This window comes from Papio anubis, chromosome 12 (genome assembly GCF_008728515.1).
Source record: "Papio anubis isolate 15944 chromosome 12, Panubis1.0, whole genome shotgun sequence".
NCBI lineage: Eukaryota > Metazoa > Chordata > Mammalia > Primates > Cercopithecidae > Papio > Papio anubis.
This window is the reverse complement of record NC_044987.1, coordinates 91,131,186-91,148,674: the sequence shown is the minus strand read 5'-3', so window position 1 is coordinate 91,148,674 and position 17,489 is coordinate 91,131,186. Positions and strand designations below refer to the sequence as shown.

General features: G+C 44.3%; 1 protein-coding gene across 19 annotated transcripts in view; it reads left to right on the top strand.

The window, feature by feature from the left end:
• PAX6 (paired box 6) overlaps positions 1-14,275 on the top strand; it is a 29,261-nt gene extending 14,986 nt beyond the window's left edge. For 6 of the 19 annotated variants that reach the window (XM_031653919.1, XM_031653921.1, XM_031653920.1 and 3 more), the window contains exons 5-13: positions 145-275; positions 1,060-1,101; positions 1,196-1,411; positions 2,110-2,275; positions 8,186-8,344; positions 8,828-8,910; positions 9,134-9,284; positions 9,383-9,498; positions 13,165-14,275. In XM_031653919.1, coding sequence (XP_031509779.1) covers positions 145-275; positions 1,060-1,101; positions 1,196-1,411; positions 2,110-2,275; positions 8,186-8,344; positions 8,828-8,910; positions 9,134-9,284; positions 9,383-9,498; positions 13,165-13,572 — 1,472 coding nt within the window. In that variant the 3' untranslated portion in view covers positions 13,573-14,275. Of the gene's footprint in view, positions 1-144; positions 276-1,059; positions 1,102-1,195; positions 1,412-2,109; positions 2,276-8,185; positions 8,345-8,827; positions 8,911-9,133; positions 9,285-9,382; positions 9,499-12,317; positions 12,469-13,164 lie in introns of all 19 variants that reach the window. The other 13 variants (XM_031653925.1, XM_031653926.1, XM_021926818.2 and 10 more) reach the window with 4 other exon arrangements.
• The last annotated feature ends 3,214 nt before the right edge of the window (positions 14,276-17,489 follow it).

Sequence of the window (17,489 nt, the reverse complement as noted above, 5' to 3'; positions counted from 1 at the left end):
CTTCCTCTTCCCCTTCTTTTTCTCTTTCCTCTTCTTCCTGTTCTTGTTCTCCCTCATCTTCCTCTTCCTTCCTCTCCCTCTTCTTCCTCTTCATTCTGCTCTCCTCTCTTCTTTTCCCCTTTGCTCTCCTCTCCCTTTCCTTAGGTCACAGCGGAGTGAATCAGCTCGGTGGTGTTTTTGTCAACGGGCGGCCACTGCCGGACTCCACCCGGCAGAAGATTGTAGAGCTAGCTCACAGCGGGGCACGGCCGTGCGACATTTCCCGAATTCTGCAGGTGATCCTCCCGGCGCCGCCCCACTCGCCGCCCCCGCGGCCCTCCACTCTCAACGCCCTCTCTTCATTTCTTACTGTAAACGATGCTAATTATGGACCCCCCACCCACACCCACCCCAGTCCCCAGTCCCCCACCCACTCCCCTGCCTTCCCACTTTTCCCTCTCCTTCCACCATCCTTCCCTATCTCTTTCAACCTGGGTTGAAACAGATAACTCATCTGCTTCAGAAAAATACAGTGTGTGGATTTTTTAAAAAAATCTTTCTCTTTTTATTTGGTAAAGACATACATTGTGGGAACAGTTTATGAACTGTAATAAACTTAGTTATATAAATCGGCATAATTTCATTCTGCTCTCCCCAGCCCATGCTTACCTCAGATTTTGAGGTATTTGCTTATTCTTCATATTTATGAAGAATACATATTGATTTTAAAAGGCAAGTGCTATTTACTCCTCCCTAACTCATATTTACTCAGTTGGGCATTTTTTAAAGAAAAAGAAGTAAAAAATCAGGTTTTTTTTTTACCTTTGCTCTTTAAAACCTGGCACCACTTTAAGCAAGGTCAGCACAAAAATAAATTAATCTGACTTCGTTTTGATGCATCTTCAGGCAGTGTTTAAGAAAACAGTTTTTTTAAAAAACAACTTTTAAATTCTTTTTTTAGTTCAAACTGTTTGAAAGTATCATCATATTTGTAGTTTTTAGGGCTACAAATGTAATTTTAAGAAAAAAGCTCTCTACAGTAAGTTCTCGTACCATTGAAGGTATATTTTTGTGTTATAGACCCATGCAGATGCAAAAGTCCAAGTGCTGGACAATCAAAACGTAAGCTTGTCATTGTTTAATGCATACTTAAACAATTTTATTTTTGTCTTGAAATTATTAATAATGTGGTTTTCTGTCCACTTCCCCTATGCAGGTGTCCAACGGATGTGTGAGTAAAATTCTGGGCAGGTATTACGAGACTGGCTCCATCAGACCCAGGGCAATCGGTGGTAGTAAACCGAGAGTAGCGACTCCAGAAGTTGTAAGCAAAATAGCCCAGTATAAGCGGGAGTGCCCGTCCATCTTTGCTTGGGAAATCCGAGACAGATTACTGTCCGAGGGGGTCTGTACCAACGATAACATACCAAGTGTAAGTTCATTGAGAACATCTGCCCTCCCTACCCTAAGCCCAAGTCTCTCTCCTCTTTACCTCCTCCCACCCTCTCTCTCCACTGTCTCTTAGTCTGTGTCCTCTCCCTGCTCCACATTTGTCTCCTTTGTACCTGGGGAAACAGAGAGGAATGCCCTGACCTTTCTTTGACTGTCTGGAAAATGGGAGTCAAGTGTGGGGAGTCGTTCACTTCATTTGCATGCTGCAAAACGGAGGGCGGAGGCACCAGGGAAAGGCACTTAAATCAAGAAGGAAAATGAGAACCAGATTGTAACTTCGTCCCAATCCACCTGCCAGAACTTTCCTTCAGGTGTCACACATCCATTTCCATCCTAATATTAAACAATATAATGAAAGAAAGCTTTACACCAAGTCTAAATATATTTTATTTTCGGGCAGTCTTTTAACAAAGCAAAGCGACCGTGTGAGTTAGGTCACCAGAGACACCAACCAATGGTGAAGGACCTCCTCCCCTCAATTCTCTATTCAACTCAATTTCCATGCCCAAAATGATAGCTATCATTTTTTCCACGATGTATCTGCAAATCCACTGTCCCGGGGTGGCTGGGAGCTTTTTAATGGGTTGAGAGTTGCTTTTTAGTGGTGGGTGAGCTGAGATGGGTGACTGTGTCTTCAGGAGACACTACCATTTGGTTTGATTTTGGTTTGATTTGCAGGTGTCATCAATAAACAGAGTTCTTCGCAACCTGGCTAGCGAAAAGCAACAGATGGGCGCAGACGGCATGTATGATAAACTAAGGATGTTGAACGGGCAGACCGGAAGCTGGGGCACCCGCCCTGGTTGGTATCCGGGGACTTCGGTGCCAGGGCAACCTACACAAGGTAAAACTCCAGCAGCCATCCACGCAGCTCTCCATATGTGCAGCCCGTTGCCTGTCCCCTACTCTCCCAACCTTTTCCTCCCGGGGCTTCCATGCTTGGGGAATGTCATGGGTGAGACTGCATTTGAAGGCCTGGGACACATCGAGCATATTGTATGTAGGTGGTGTTTTTGAACCATCTTGTTGGCCTGGGAATGTGAGGGTTGTGTATGTCAGGAGTGGTATGAAGGTGGCTGGGGTGTGTGTGTGTTTGTCGGCAGCACTGTGTGCATAAGAGCGAGCTGCGTGGTGCACTATTCAAATCTGACATTAGAATGCAGGGAGAGCCCCCTTGTAGAAGTGTGACAAGTTAACACACTGACAGACTTCGAGGTAAACATAATTGTATCGTGTTGCTTTTTGCTGTAATTGACAAATTATGTGACTATGAGTAGGGTGCACATGAAAGGGTGAGCAAGGAGATGCAGGGCCGAATAGGGGTAGGAGCGTTAGAAGTGGTGGTCTCCCAACTAAAACCACCCCACTATCCTTGCCCCTCTGGGCCCCACTTTCTCACTCTCTGTGGGTGGCGACTATGTGGAAGTGGTGAGGTGAAGATACTGTGAACAGGACGGCGGGATGCCGGGAGCTGCTCCGGTCTGGGAGGAGAGATGGGACCTGGAACACCCTAGGTTCTGTGAGAAGGGCTGGAGGAAGAGGAGCGGATGGGGGAGGAGGGTCAGTTGGCTTCCCCTCCGCCCCCCTCCACACCCCGAGGTAGTTTGGTCAAGAATAGGAAACAGTTTACTCCTAAGATTAATCGGTATTTGTTGTCCTCGTGACAAGGAGATAATATGCGGGATAATGGGACGTGGCGTCTCACTCCCGGGAGCACAACGGAGCCTGGGGGCTCGGGGCCGGGGGTGGCGCGCGGGACTGCGAGGAGGCTGCCGGCGCGTCCGTGCGCTCTCGAACCGGCTCCGGATGCCCGGCGCCTCCATGGAGTCGGGCGAGGGAAGGGAAAATCGGTAACAGTATGCGAAATATCTGGTACAAAGGATGCTTCTGTCACTCGCAAGAATTTGTTATGGGAACAATCCTGTCGCTCTGTAATTGCTCATTAGAGAACGTTTTGTTTCTCATTAAGGCGACATGAATAAGCGTCTAGTTGAAGGAGACAGCTGTAGAAATGTTCCACAAGAGACCTCTGGACACGATTCGGCACCAATTGCCAATTAGACATGTCAGTTTTAAGAGCAGAAAACAATATAGGACGGACACTGGGAAGATAGGGAGCAACGCGCTCGCTTCTTGTTTCCCAGCGCGGCCGCTCGGCCGGCGGAGGCCTCCTGACGCGCGGGGCCCGGGCTCCCCTGGGCGACCCCGCCCGCGCGGGCCCCAAACCTGTCGCCTCCGCGAGCGCAGAGGGCCCCCAGGCCCGCTCCCGCCTCTGGTGAGACTAGCGATTGACCCCACCGAGTGTAGGCAACCCCACCCCTGCCTGACCTTTGAAACCGTAGGATTCCCACGTGTAGACACTGGACACACCCAAGTGACACCCGAACTTCGCACTCACGAGCGTCCACCCCTCCGCCCCCAGCAATCTGAGATCCTGGTGATCCCTCACCTGCCAAGAGTCTGGCCCACTTAGTCCTAGAAATCTTGGGGAGGGACGCAGGGCACGGTGGCCTAGGCCTGGGAGGGCTGAGCCCAGAGCCTCCACTCCCGGCTCTCCTCGGCGCGTGGGCTCCCACGAGCTTGGGGCGCCGGAGACACCCGCCTCCCGCTTCTTGGAGTTGGGACAGAAGCTGAGGACAGCAGCTTCCACCAGAGGTGGCGCCCAATTCGGGCGGATTTTCGTCCCCGGCAACCTGAGGGCGGGAAGCGAGTCTAACCGGCTGGGGTCCGCGGGTGATGGTTGGGGTCGGAGGTGGCGCTAGTCCAGGGGCTTTTCATTTGCTAGAAAATTCTGGGTCAACCTCACCCTCAAGTGAGGTTTTTGGGGGGTGATTGTCACCTCAGGCACAGGATCGTCGTCCCTACTTGCGTGGGGAGGACACGTGGGCCAAACGAAGCACAGAGTTGCCGGTGTGGGGGTAGCGGGCACTGGTGGCGAGCCTCGCTTCACGTTCCCGGGGAATCTTCAGGCTTTTTGGCGCTAAGAGGATCGTCCTCCCTCCCTAGCCCCCTTTCCCAGCCCAGGAAGCCGTTCTTGGGTTTTAAAGAGTCCATTACTCCAAAAGCATAAGGCGGAGGTTAGGTCTCAGAGGGAGACAAATATGGTTTCCATCTGATCAACGCCATGAGGCAGTGAATAAAATCGCGACGACGTAGCCTGACAACAACAAGAGACAACTCTATCCAGCCCCAATTCTCCAGCGATTTGGTGGTTTTAGGGATCACGGAGACACTTTTTCTTATCTCCTCCCCTCACCCCACCCCCACCCCCCATAATACCCAGGCCCTCTGTAGGATTTAGTCAACCTCTCTTTCAACAGATGCTACAATGTTTTGATCCGCGCTCCAGAGCTGAAAAGGTGCCGCAACCGGGTTGCTATCTTTTCTTGCTTGTTTTCCGCCTCACTGATTAAGACACTAAGAAACTAAGGAATGATTTTATTTCCCAGCGTGGCGCTCTCTCTCTCTCTCTCTCTCTCTCTCTCTCTCTCTCTCTGTCTCTCTCTCTCTTTCTCTCTCTCTCTCTCTCTCTCTCTCTCTCTCTTTCTCTCTCTGCTCCTTCCAGGAAACAAATCCTATCCCCATCGTCAGATGGTCCTGGGGCTGGGATAATGGGAGGCGCTTTCACTCGCTTTCTCACGGATTAGGCTGGAAGGTGAACGGCACCCATTGAAGGCCCCTGCTTTGAGCGTGGCTCCGAGGGGGCGCCTTTTAAAGAAGATATCTTAATTGTCCACCACTTAGGTTTATCGTGGGCGGGGGGGGGGGGGGGGCGGGAATTCGAGATCCAACTTCTAGTTTTATTTTGTTAAAAGCTTTAAGAGTGGAAAGAGTGGAAGGCAAATCCACTAAAATGGGGGGAAGGCACCCATTTTAAGTAAGAGCAGCCGCTAGGTCACTGCTTGGCTGCAAACAGTTGCCACTTCTAAAGTAAAGAACTGTCCCCGTGCCGCTCTCCCCGTGGGGTAGAGAAGGGATCCTACAGCGACGGGTTTCTTTTTGCTGTCATGTAATTCCAGTCCCCACTTCCCATCTTTTTTTTTTTTTTTTTTTCTTCCAGATTTAAAATTGAACTCTACTGTTCCTGCTGATTTTCTCCCTTAAGTGTCAGTTCTGGAGGCAGCACAGGGCCTGGCGGCTATCGCGTGCGTGCCTGTGTAACCCGTGTGTATGTTTGCGTGAGACAAAACACGGATAAGAATGTGAATCTCCATGTTTTAAAATTTAGAAAATGTCAAAGAGGCAAATGAGAGCAGAGCATGCTATCGGCGGGGGTCTTTGGAGGCAGATTCGGGCAACTTTGTTTAATTGGCGAGATCGCATGTGCCAGAAAAGGGACTGAGATGGGGCCCCCAGGAAGGCAGGGGCATGAGTGACCATGGGGAGATGGGCATTGTGTTCTCCTCAGTGCCCCCCACCCCATACCAGATGTGCACAGATTTTTGTCTGGTTTCCAAAAACAATAACCCTCTGGCCTTTCTAGTTGTCCAAAAGGAGCTATTTCCAGTCTTCTTGACCAAACCCGAAAATAAAGAGAGGTGGGGGTGGTCGCTTCATTTCTTCCCTTGAAAAACGCTTTGAAAAGTCCCGGAAACTTGGGGCGGTAAATTAGCACAGACGCTTGTGCCCGCACACGTGAGAGGAGCGTTTCTCCCTCAGCTAAGTAGCCCTCCTCCACCCCCACCTTTCTGATGGAGCGCAAAGACCCAGAGTCCAACTGAGGCTCAGTTACTAATATTCTCTGTCCCTCATCTTCCTTTTCCTCTCTCTCCCACACTTGTTCGGCCCTCTTGTCTCTTTTTCCTCTTAGCATTCTTTTCTGTCCTTTTTTTCTTATACCTTTATGGCCTCTGTGTTTTTTGAGCCCTCTTTTTCCCTCCATCGCCCTCCGCCCTTCCCCCAGTCCAGGCCCCCCAATCCTTCCCCCTTGCTTCCACCCCCACCGCTGGTTTCCATCCTGCCTCCCCTCCATCTCCCCTACGTAGGAACCTGGCCGTCGTCCCCGTCCACTCTCCCTGCCTCCCCCCATGCTGGGCCTTGGCCCCCCATCCACCCTCCATCCCCCCAGCCAAGCGCCCTAAATAGCACGGAGGAGCCCGCTCTTCGGACAGTGATTAATGATAGCAGAGCAGAGGGGTTAACACACTTCACTGAAAAGTCTGTTGACTGGGCTTCTTGTAACACAATGTGGCCCGCTGCACGCCTCAAGAGAATCCTTTTGTTGTCCGCGCTCATTGTAGCCTCAAAATTCTGCCCACGAAAGTTTGCCAACGCTCCTGCCCCAGGAGTTTAATAGTTTCCCTTACTCGCGGGGCATTGTGCAGCGCTGAAAAGCAGCCCCTCGCTATTCAAGTGTTGGTGGTCATCTCAATAGATCTCCAAGGGCCCATATGGTGGCCAGTGCCGATGAATCCGCCTGTTTAAATGGGGGAGAAAGTTGGGGTTTTAAAACATTTCAGAGTTCCTGAAAAGATCCCACTAGATCCTGTCACAATTCCCTGAACTCTTTGAAGGCACAGCCTATTGTCTCCTGGTTATAAATAATATTCCTGGCCAAGTCGATTCCCACCAAGGCGCTCCTAAGGACTCCTCCACCCCACCTCTGGCCAAGTTTTGAGGATAGGGAGGTGGGTAGCCCATGTTGGTATCCTTTGGGGGTCATTTCAGGACCCCAGACCCGGGACCCAGCCTGTAGTGGCCCTGGAGGCCCAGTCAGGGTTTAGGCAATCCTGCTTGCCTTCACACAGACTGTGGCTTACAGGCAAGGTGCAAGGCGGAAGAGCCAGCTAGCCCAAGTACACATCTTGCCCTCTAGGCAGCAAGGGAAAACAATAAAACTTTCCCCCTGTATAAAGATAGAAATTACATTGAAAGTGGTGGAAATGCCCTAATTAAAAATGTACCACTTAAATGATATGCCAAAGATTCAGCTGCAGCATAGAATATTTAGCTAGTTAGTGAACTCTCTACTATTTCTTTTTAAAAATTACACGTTAAAAATTTAAAAGAAATCTTACTTTTCTCTGGTGCAACACATTACAAAGAATGGACAGTCCTTTTATCTAAATATAAAATTCCATTTTCAGCAATTATAGCCTGTTCTTGGTGATGATATAATTACAGCTGTGCTCGTAATAGGTGTCAAGGCGAAGCGCACTCATACAATAGTTGAATAAAACTGCAGAACAATGCAAGCACTTCTAAATTCACAACCTTTAAAATGAAATTGACTGTGCAGAATTCAAATAAAAACTAGATAAATATTTTTTTTAAAAGATTACAAGCTTGGTTTGGTTTCTTAATAGCATTTTCTACAAACCTATCAACATCTAATTGATTAGATAGGAATTACTGATTATAGATCAACTGAAATCTTGAGCATCACTCTTCTATTTTCCCAACACAGCCATAGGTAAAGAGATTCTGTAGGGAATGGAGTGAGGCATTTGGGGAGTTGGGGTTACTTATAAAAGATCATTTTAATTGGAAACTTCAGTGCTTATTTTTTCATTCAAGAAATGCCACTTAGTGTGTGTATTATAAAGTCTTGTCTTGATAAAAACAAAGAAAATGGCGGTCAGGTAACTAACATCACAAATGTCTTTTGTTAACAGAAGGCTGACAGTTACCTTGGGAATGTCTTGGTGAGGCTGTCAGGATACGATGCTCTTGGAATTTAAGACTGCACCAAGCCCCTTTTGGAGGCTCCGCGTTATTCCAAATTTCTCTTACCGTCCTATTCTTTTTGTTCCAGATGGCTGCCAGCAACAGGAAGGAGGGGGAGAGAATACCAACTCCATCAGTTCCAACGGAGAAGATTCAGATGAGGCTCAAATGCGACTTCAGCTGAAGCGGAAGCTGCAAAGAAATAGAACATCCTTTACCCAAGAGCAAATTGAGGCCCTGGAGAAAGGTGATAGAGTTTTTCAAAGTAGAGAAGCAGTAAATCAAAGTAAATGCCACATCTTCAGTACAAAGAGCTAAATTTAGCCAGGGCCCTTTGCATAGAGGACTGAAAAGGTTTCTTTTTTCTTTTTATTTCTCTGGGCATCTTTTCTGTGTGTGTGTGTGTGTGTGTGTGTGTGTGTGTGTGTGTGTGTGTCTGTTTCTTCTTTTCATCTACCAGTAATTCAAATACTAAATGTCTGGCTTACAAGGAAAAACGATGATTTGGCTGTTTCGGGCCACAGAAAAGTCATTGAATGTCATTCCAAAGAAAATTTAACTTAGTTCTGGTGGGAAAGTTCTTCCAAGTACAGTCAACACTAGAAGCATTTTAAAGGGAATTGGTTGGAGGTAATGGGAGCGGGGAGGTGGGAATCAGCTTGATCCACAGTTTGGTTAACATATTTTGTGTAGTTCTGGCACAATATGGAAAATCAACTTACTCTTTCAGAGTTTGAGAGAACCCATTATCCAGATGTGTTTGCCCGAGAAAGACTAGCAGCCAAAATAGATCTACCTGAAGCAAGAATACAGGTACCCAGGGACTGTGCAGTTTCACACTTTGTGATTCATACCATTTGTTTTTCTTAGGGACAGAGGTGCTTGTACAGAGCACTAATCATTTATAGGACTAATAACAGGTTCAGTCTGTGAAATGCTCTGCTGCCATGGGCATGGGGAGGGCAGCAGTGGAGGTGCCGAGGTGGGGCTGGGCTCCATGTAGACACGGTGCTAACCTGTCCCATCTGATTTCCAGGTATGGTTTTCTAATCGAAGGGCCAAATGGAGAAGAGAAGAAAAACTGAGGAATCAGAGAAGACAGGCCAGCAACACACCTAGTCATATTCCTATCAGCAGTAGTTTCAGCACCAGTGTCTACCAACCAATTCCACAACCCACCACACCTGGTAATTTGAAATACTAATACTATGAATCGATGTCTTTAAACCTATTTGCTCGGGGCTCTGACTCTCACCCTGACTACTGTCATTTCTCTTGCCCTCAGTTTCCTCCTTCACATCTGGCACCATGTTGGGCCGAACAGACACAGCCCTCACAAACACCTACAGCGCTCTGCCGCCTATGCCCAGCTTCACCATGGCAAATAACCTGCCTATGCAAGTAAGTGCGGCTGGTGGTGGCCTGCATAATCCAGGCCCCAGAGAAGTGAGGAGTGGCTCAGGGCCTGCGGACCTCGTTGGCTGTGTCTGCACCCCTGGGAGCTTTTCGCACTACAGTGATTGGTTTGACCAGTCAAGTCGGAGACAGTCAATCCCATCTCTTTTAAGTGATTGACTCATTGATTCATGCCCCACCCCCCCACAAAAAAATCTGTCCAGTTTTGTCAGGTTAACCTGCCTCTTATCATATTGTCTAGCTTGATAATATTGGGTGGTAGTGGGGCATGTTTTGGGTACCAGTGAGACAGTCAATCCAATCTCTTTTAAGTGTTTGACTCATTAATTCATGCCCTAAAAAAATTAGTAATAAAAATCTGTCCAGTTTTGTCAAGTTGATCTGCCTTTTATTATACTGTTACCTTGATAATGTTGGGTGGTGGTGGGGCATATTTCGGGTACTAGGGAGCCTTGTACCAGAAAATGGAAATAATGCTGGCACATTATCAGATAGCGGGAGATTAGTAGTTTAAAATTTGGGTTTATATTATTGTGTTTGTATGCCAAATATATAATCTATGCATGCATTTGGGGCATTACTTAGGGTATATGTGATAAACCAGTGAGAAAGAAAAAAAGGGTTCGGAAATGGGATTCATATTTACATGGTGAGATATACATAACATAATGAGAATGCTAGTTTTCTGTCTATATCTACAATAAGAAAAGGCATAGCAGGTATTTGCTGGAAATGTAGTGTGTCTTTGCCGTGAATGGTGTGATGAGTTTGTGGCCCTCCTAGCTGCCTGGGAAGCTTGATGCTATTCACTTGGTATGACAGCCTGCCTCTCCTCTTAGTTCTGTCCCAAATATCTATTAGTCCCTGATTTAGAGGCCCTGCACTAGGTTCACCCTTTATGATGTAAGTTGGATAAGGCAGATGGTTTGTACTAAACCTTTGTTGCTGGATGGATTCTTGATAGGAAAAATGTCTTCTGGTAGGCCTTTCCCAGTGGTTTTCCTAGAACTCCTGTTTGTGCAACAACTAGAGATATTACATGGTATGATACTGGCCAGCGTGAGCCTCTGCTGGAAACAGTCCTGGGGCTACACTGGTTGTTTATTCTCCACTGAACATTTTTTGCTGGATTTCAGATCCAAATAACAGCAAAATAAATGTTTCACAGTCTTCAGACTAATATAGGAGCAGCTAGATAAGCAACTTCAGAAGAATTATCCACATGTTTATTTTTATTGCATCTGGATATTATTGGCCATAGTGCAATTGATGTAAATTAAGGGATTAACAGCCCATTAGTTGGTGTTGCTATAACCGCATTGGAATTTTCCAGAAGTCAGGTTGCCTAGAGGAAGTCATTGCAGGAATTAGAAACAAATGCAAGCTGAAATTCTGGCAGGGCCCTCAAGGCCTGTTTGCCTCTTTGAACTTGATGTTAGTGGTCATCATCTGACTTTAATAAGGCCACAGAGTGTCTTGTTCAGTTTCATATATTATAACAACATCCAGGTTTCTGTGAAGATAGCAAAATGTGTATGAGAAAATAATAAGATGTACAAGTAGATGCTGCCATTATATTAGGGCTGTTTCCACATACAGACCGGTGTGGGGAATCAATCTATTTCAAACACTGACTTTTAAAAATTACATAATTTATACAATTCAAAAAGTACATGCGTTCATTAAGCATAAAGAAAATCAAAATGATTAATAACTTTACTCTTCAGAGAAAACTACTCTTTGAATTTTGGAGTGGGTGAGCCGGTTTGTCTAGCCATTTATTCATTCTCTTGACCAAAATCATCATTTTACAAATGGTGGATGTCTTCCTCTGGACCTTCTCTGATATGCTTCCCTCTCTGAGAATATGGATCTTGGAAATTAAACATTTCTCCAGTTTGCAGAGAAGAAAAATGATAGTATACTGTACTATCATCTGACTTGCTTGTTTCCGACACGCTTCTTTTAATTCATCCCAAGTTTGCTGCCATGGTGTAGTACCATGAGAGCTTGTGAGGCGTTTTGTTAGGAGAAAGGTTCACCTCCTCAATGCTGCCATTCTGAAGAGTTCGAGGGCAGCAACAGTTTTCTGGTTATAAGTCAGTCTGGGCTTTTGGGTCTGTTAGGAAGTCATGGTTAATTCTCAGGATGGAGGTGGGTTACATTTACTAACTCGATCTGGGGTTTGGGTCTATTAGGAAATCGTGGTTAATTCTCAGGATGGGGGTGGGATATATTTTCTAACACTTCTGATCACTTTAACTTGGGGTCATTACAGATCTGCTTCTTCAAATAATCTTTAATCCCATGAGTCTGGCTGTGAAAAGTTCCCAAGGTCCCTGAACCATACTTTACTGAGAGCTCCTCCCACTGCTCTCTGTCCCAAAGCTTGAGATGTGGGCTTTGGGGGTCACAGCGTTCCCAGATAAATCCAGATTTACAGGGAGAGGGGGGATGTGTTTTGATGAAGGTCCTCATGCTATAGGTTCTTCAAAGATGCCAGCAGAGGTTAGAGACAAAAATCCCATTAATTTATGGATAGTGGCAACCATGGAGCTGGACAGTTGTCAGAACCTACTGTGCTTTAGAAGCTTCATACATAGGTAACTTTCTTCTAGCTGTGGCCAGTGGAAGGACTAGCTCGAGGCCCAATCTTAGATTTATCATATGGAATTCCAGTACTTCATGTGAAGGCATCTTTAATGATCAGACTTGTTGCCAGAGTTCCTCGGGAGGAGGGAGCCTGGGGCTGTGGCTGTGTGATGTGTTCCTCAGTAACCACAGGTTTGCCTCTCTCCTCACAGCCCCCAGTCCCCAGCCAGACCTCCTCATACTCCTGCATGCTGCCCACCAGCCCTTCGGTGAATGGGCGGAGTTATGATACCTACACCCCCCCACATATGCAGACACACATGAACAGTCAGCCAATGGGCACCTCGGGCACCACTTCAACAGGTGAGCCACTGCTTTCTGCGGGCTGTACAGAGGTGGCCTGTACAGTTTCTTTTACCAGGTGATCTCTCTTCACTAGAAGTCTACCCAAACAGAATCTCCTGGTCCTGTGGGAGGTTGTGTTTAACTCTTTGCTGTCCTTGTCCCTGGGGGATGGGGATTGAAAAAGGAAATTCAGTTAAGCTAATTAGTAACTTTACACCATATACAAAAACTGAAATTGTTTTTCCTGAATTTGGTCACCAAAGTTGTGTACGAAGACAAGGCCTGAGACTGCAAGTTTTCTGAGGACAGATTATTAGACCATGCTCAGTAGGGGGCCCACTGAGCTGTAGGTGCGTGCTTGTTGAAATGCTTCTTGCCCTCGTATCTCCCCTAGACCTTTCGCTGCAAATAAAAAGTGACACATTGGTTTTCCAGAGATAGCTTTATTGTAAAAGTTCCAACCATGCAAACAAACGGAGGATTTTCTTCTTTTCTTTTGGATTGGCGGGCAGGTACTTGGGATCCAACAGGTATATATAAACATGTTGTCTAGTTTCTGAAGGTGCTACTTTTATTTGTAACAATGGAAGTATTTTTTAATACAGTAAAAAATATTAGAAAGTATTAGTTTTTTTTGTAAACCCATAAATTTGTATTCCATGTCTGTTTCTCTAAGGGAATATCTACATGGCTATTTCTTTCATCCACTTCTAGGACTCATTTCCCCTGGTGTGTCAGTTCCAGTTCAAGTTCCCGGAAGTGAACCTGATATGTCTCAATACTGGCCAAGATTACAGTAAAAAAAAAAAAAAAAAAAAAAAGGAAAGGAAATATTGTGTTAATTCAGTCAGTGACTATGGGGACACAACAATTGAGCTTTCAGAAAAGAAAGAAAAATGGCTGTTAGAGGCGCTTCAGTTCTACAACTGTGTCCTGTATTGTACCATTGGGGAAGGAATGGACTTGAAACAAGGACCTTTGTATACAGAAGGCACGATATCAGTTGGAACAAATCTTCATTTTGGTATCCAAACTTTTATTCATTTTGGTGTATTATTTGTAAATGGGCATTTGTATGTTATAATGAAAAAAAAGAACAATGTAGACTGGATGGATGTTTGATCTGTGTTGGTCATGAAGTTGTTTTTTTAAAAAAAGAAAACCATGATCAACAAGCTTTGCCATGAATTTAAGAGTTTTATCAAGATATATCGAATACTTCTACCCATCTGTTCATAGTTTATGGACTGATGTTCCAAGTTTGTATCATTCCTTTGCATATAATTAAACCTGGAACAACATGCACTAGATTTATGTCAGAAATATCTGTTGGTTTTCCAAAGGTTGTTAACAGATGAAGTTTATGTGCAAAAAAGGGTAAGATATAAATTCAAGGAAGAAAAAAAGTTGATAGCTAAAAGGTAGAGTGTGTCTTCGATATAATCCAATTTGTTTTATGTCAAAATGTAAGTATTTGTCTTCCCTAGAAATCCTCAGAATGATTTCTATAATAAAGTTAATTTCATTTATATTTGACAAGAATACTCTATAGATGTTTTATACACATTTTCATGCAATCATACGTTTCTTTTTTGGCCAGCAAAAGTTAATTGTTCTTAGATATAGTTGTATTACTGTTCACGGTCCAATCATTTTGTGCATCTAGAATTCATTCCTAATCAATTAAAAGTGCTTGCAAGAGTTTTAAACTTAAGTGTTTTGAAGTTGTTCACAACTACATATCAAAATTAACCATTGTTGATTGTAAAAAACCATGCCAAAGCCTTTGTATTTCCTTTATTATACAATTTTCTTTTTAACCTTATAGTGTGGTGTTACAAATTTTATTTCCATGTTAGATCAACATTCTAAACCAATGGTTACTTTCATACACACTCTGTTTTACATCCTGATGATCTTTAAAAAATAATTCTTATAGATATCATAAATCAAAAACGTGTTAGAAAAAATCCCACTTATAGCTGGGTGTAGATCTGTGCCCATTTATACCCACAACATATATACGAAATGGTAACATTTCCCAGTTAGCCATTTAATTCAAAAGCTCAAAGTCTAGAAATAATATAAAAATGCAACAAGCTATTAGCTAGGAATTGTTTTTTGAATTAGGACTGGCATTTTCAATCTGGGCAGATTTCCATTGTCAGCCTGTTTCAACAATGATTTCACTGAAGTATATTCAAAAGTAGATTTCTTAAAGGAGACTTTCTGAAAGCTGTTGCCTTTTTCAAATAGGCCCTCTCCCTTTTCTGTCTCCCTCCCCTTTGCACAAGAGGCATCATTTCCCATTGAACCACTACAGCTGTTCCCATTTGAATCTTGCTTTCTGTGCGGTTGTGGATGGTTGGAGGGTGGAGGGGGGATGTTGCATGTCAAGGAATAATGAGCACAGACACATCAACAGACAACAACAAAGCAGACTGTGACTGGCCGGTGGGAATTAAAGGCCTTCAGTCATTGGCAGCTTAAGCCAAACATTCCCAAATCTATGAAGCAGGGCCCATTGTTGGTCAGTTGTTATTTGCAATGAAGCACAGATCTGATCATGTTTAAAGTGGAGGCACGCAGGGCAGGAGTGCTTGAGCCCAAGCAAAGGATGGAAAAAAATAAGCCTTTGTTGGGTAAAAAAGGCCTGTCTGAGACTTATTTGTTCTGTGCAACATATAAGTCAATACAGATAAGTCTTCCCCTGCAAACTTCAGTAAAAAGCCTGGGGGTTCTGGCAGTCTAGATTAAAATGCTTGCACATGCGGAAACCTCTGGGGACAAAGACACACTTCCACTGAATTCTACTCTGCTTTAAAAAAATCCCCAAAAGCAAATGATCAGAAATATAGAAATTAATGGAAGGATTTAAACATGACCTTCTAGTTCAATATCTACTGTTTTTTAGTTAAGGAATTACTTGTGAACAGATAATTGAGATTTATCGCTCTGGCATGAAATATACTACTAATTTTATGCCACCAGAATCGCTGCACATTTGGAGACACCTTCCTAAGTTGACTGCAGTTTTTGAATGTGTGCATGTAGTTTTGTTCAGTGTCAGCCTGCACTGCACAGCGGCACATTTCTGCAGGGGAGTGTGCACACGTATGCACTGTTGGTACAATTGTCAGTGCAGACATTTCTACCTCCTGACATTTTGCAGCCTACATTCCCCGAGGGCCGTGTGCTGAGGGAACTGTCAGAGAAGGGCTATGTGGGAGTGCATGCCACAGCTGTTGGCTGGCTTACTTCTTCCTTCTCACTGGCTGTAACTTCCACCAGGGTCAGGCAGCCAGTTCTGGCCCACGGTTCTGTTGTGTAGAGAGCAGAGACTTTGGAGACCTGGGTTTGGCACGCCAGGTGCAAGAGGTGGGAATGGGAGAAAAGGAGTGATGTGGGAGCGGAGGGTATGTATGCACTTGGGCACGTATATGTGTGTTCTGAGGGTCAGGATTGCCAGGGCAAAGTGGCACAGTCTGAAGAAGCGGCTGCTCAGCTGCAGAAGCCCTCTGATCCAGCAGGATGGGAACGGCTGCCTTGCCTTCTGCCCACACCCTAGGGACATGAATTGTCCCTCCAAACAGAGCTCCAGGCACTCTCTTGGGGACAGCATGCCAGGCACTGTGTGGTAGCAGTGCCTGGGAGTTGGCAACTTTTACTCATGGTTGAAATAATTTATTTTTATTATTTATTTAATGATACATATATTTATATATTTATCAATGGGGTATCTGCAGGGATGTTTTGATGCCATCTTCCAGGATGGAGATTATTTGTGAAGATCTCAGTAGAATCACAGGACTAAAAGCCTAAAATTTTTCTCCAAACTTGACGGACTTGGGAAAACCAAGTGAACAGAATAAGAGCTGAATGTTTTAAGTAATAAACATTCAAACTGCTCTAAGTAAAAAAATGCATTTTACTGCAATGAATTTCCAGAATATTTCCCCCCCAAAGCTATGCCTCCTAACCCTTAAATGGTAAACAACTGGTTTCTTGATACAGCTCACTGACATTTCTTCCTTCTTTCTATTGTCACTAGGTTTCCTAAGATTCACTTACACAGTATTATTTTAAGATTCAGCTTTATTCTGTGAATGTTTGTCATCTTAGGATTGTGTCTATATTCCTTTGCTTATTTCTTTTTACTCTAGGCCTCTCATATTAGTAAGATTAAAAAAAGCCTTTTCTTCTCTGTATGTTTGGCTCACCACGGCCAAATATATATTCTTCTCTTTTTCATTTCTCAAGAATAAACCTCATCTGCTTTTTTGTTTTTCTGTGTTTTGGCTTGGTACTGAATGACTCAACTGCTCAGTTTTAAAGTTCAAAGTGTAAGTACTTAGGGTTAGTACTGCTTATTTCAATAATGTTGATGGTGACTATCTTTGGAAAGCAGTAACACACTGTCTTAGAAATGACATTAATAATGGGCTTAAACAAATGAATAGGGGGGTCCCCCCACTCTCCTTTTGTATGCCTATGTGTGTCTGATTTGTTAAAATTAAAAGATGGACAGGGAATTGATTGCAGAATGTCGCTTCCTTCTAAAGTAGTTTTATTTTGTCTACTGTTAGTATTTAAAGATCCTGGAGATGGACATAAGGAATAAATGGAAGAGAAAAGTAGATATTGTCTGGTGGCTACTAGAAGGAAATTCAAAAAGTCTTAGAACCCTAGCGCCTGAGCAAACTGCAGTAGTCAAAATACTTACCTCATGTTAAAGAAAGGCAAATCTAGTGTAAGAAATGAATACCATATAGTGTTTTGAAATTCATATACTAGAAACACTGAAAAGATATCATTTCAGATACTATGTTTGGCATTGTTCTTAAGTATTTATATCTTTGAGTCAAGCTGATAATTTTAAAAAACCTGTTAATGGAGTGTATATTTCATAATGTATCAAAATGGTGTCTATACCTACAGTAGCACTATTGAAGAGCGGTATGTTTATGTAGTAAGTTATTAACATAATGAGTAACAATATGCTATTGTTATTAAACATAATGAGTAACAAATAATGTTTC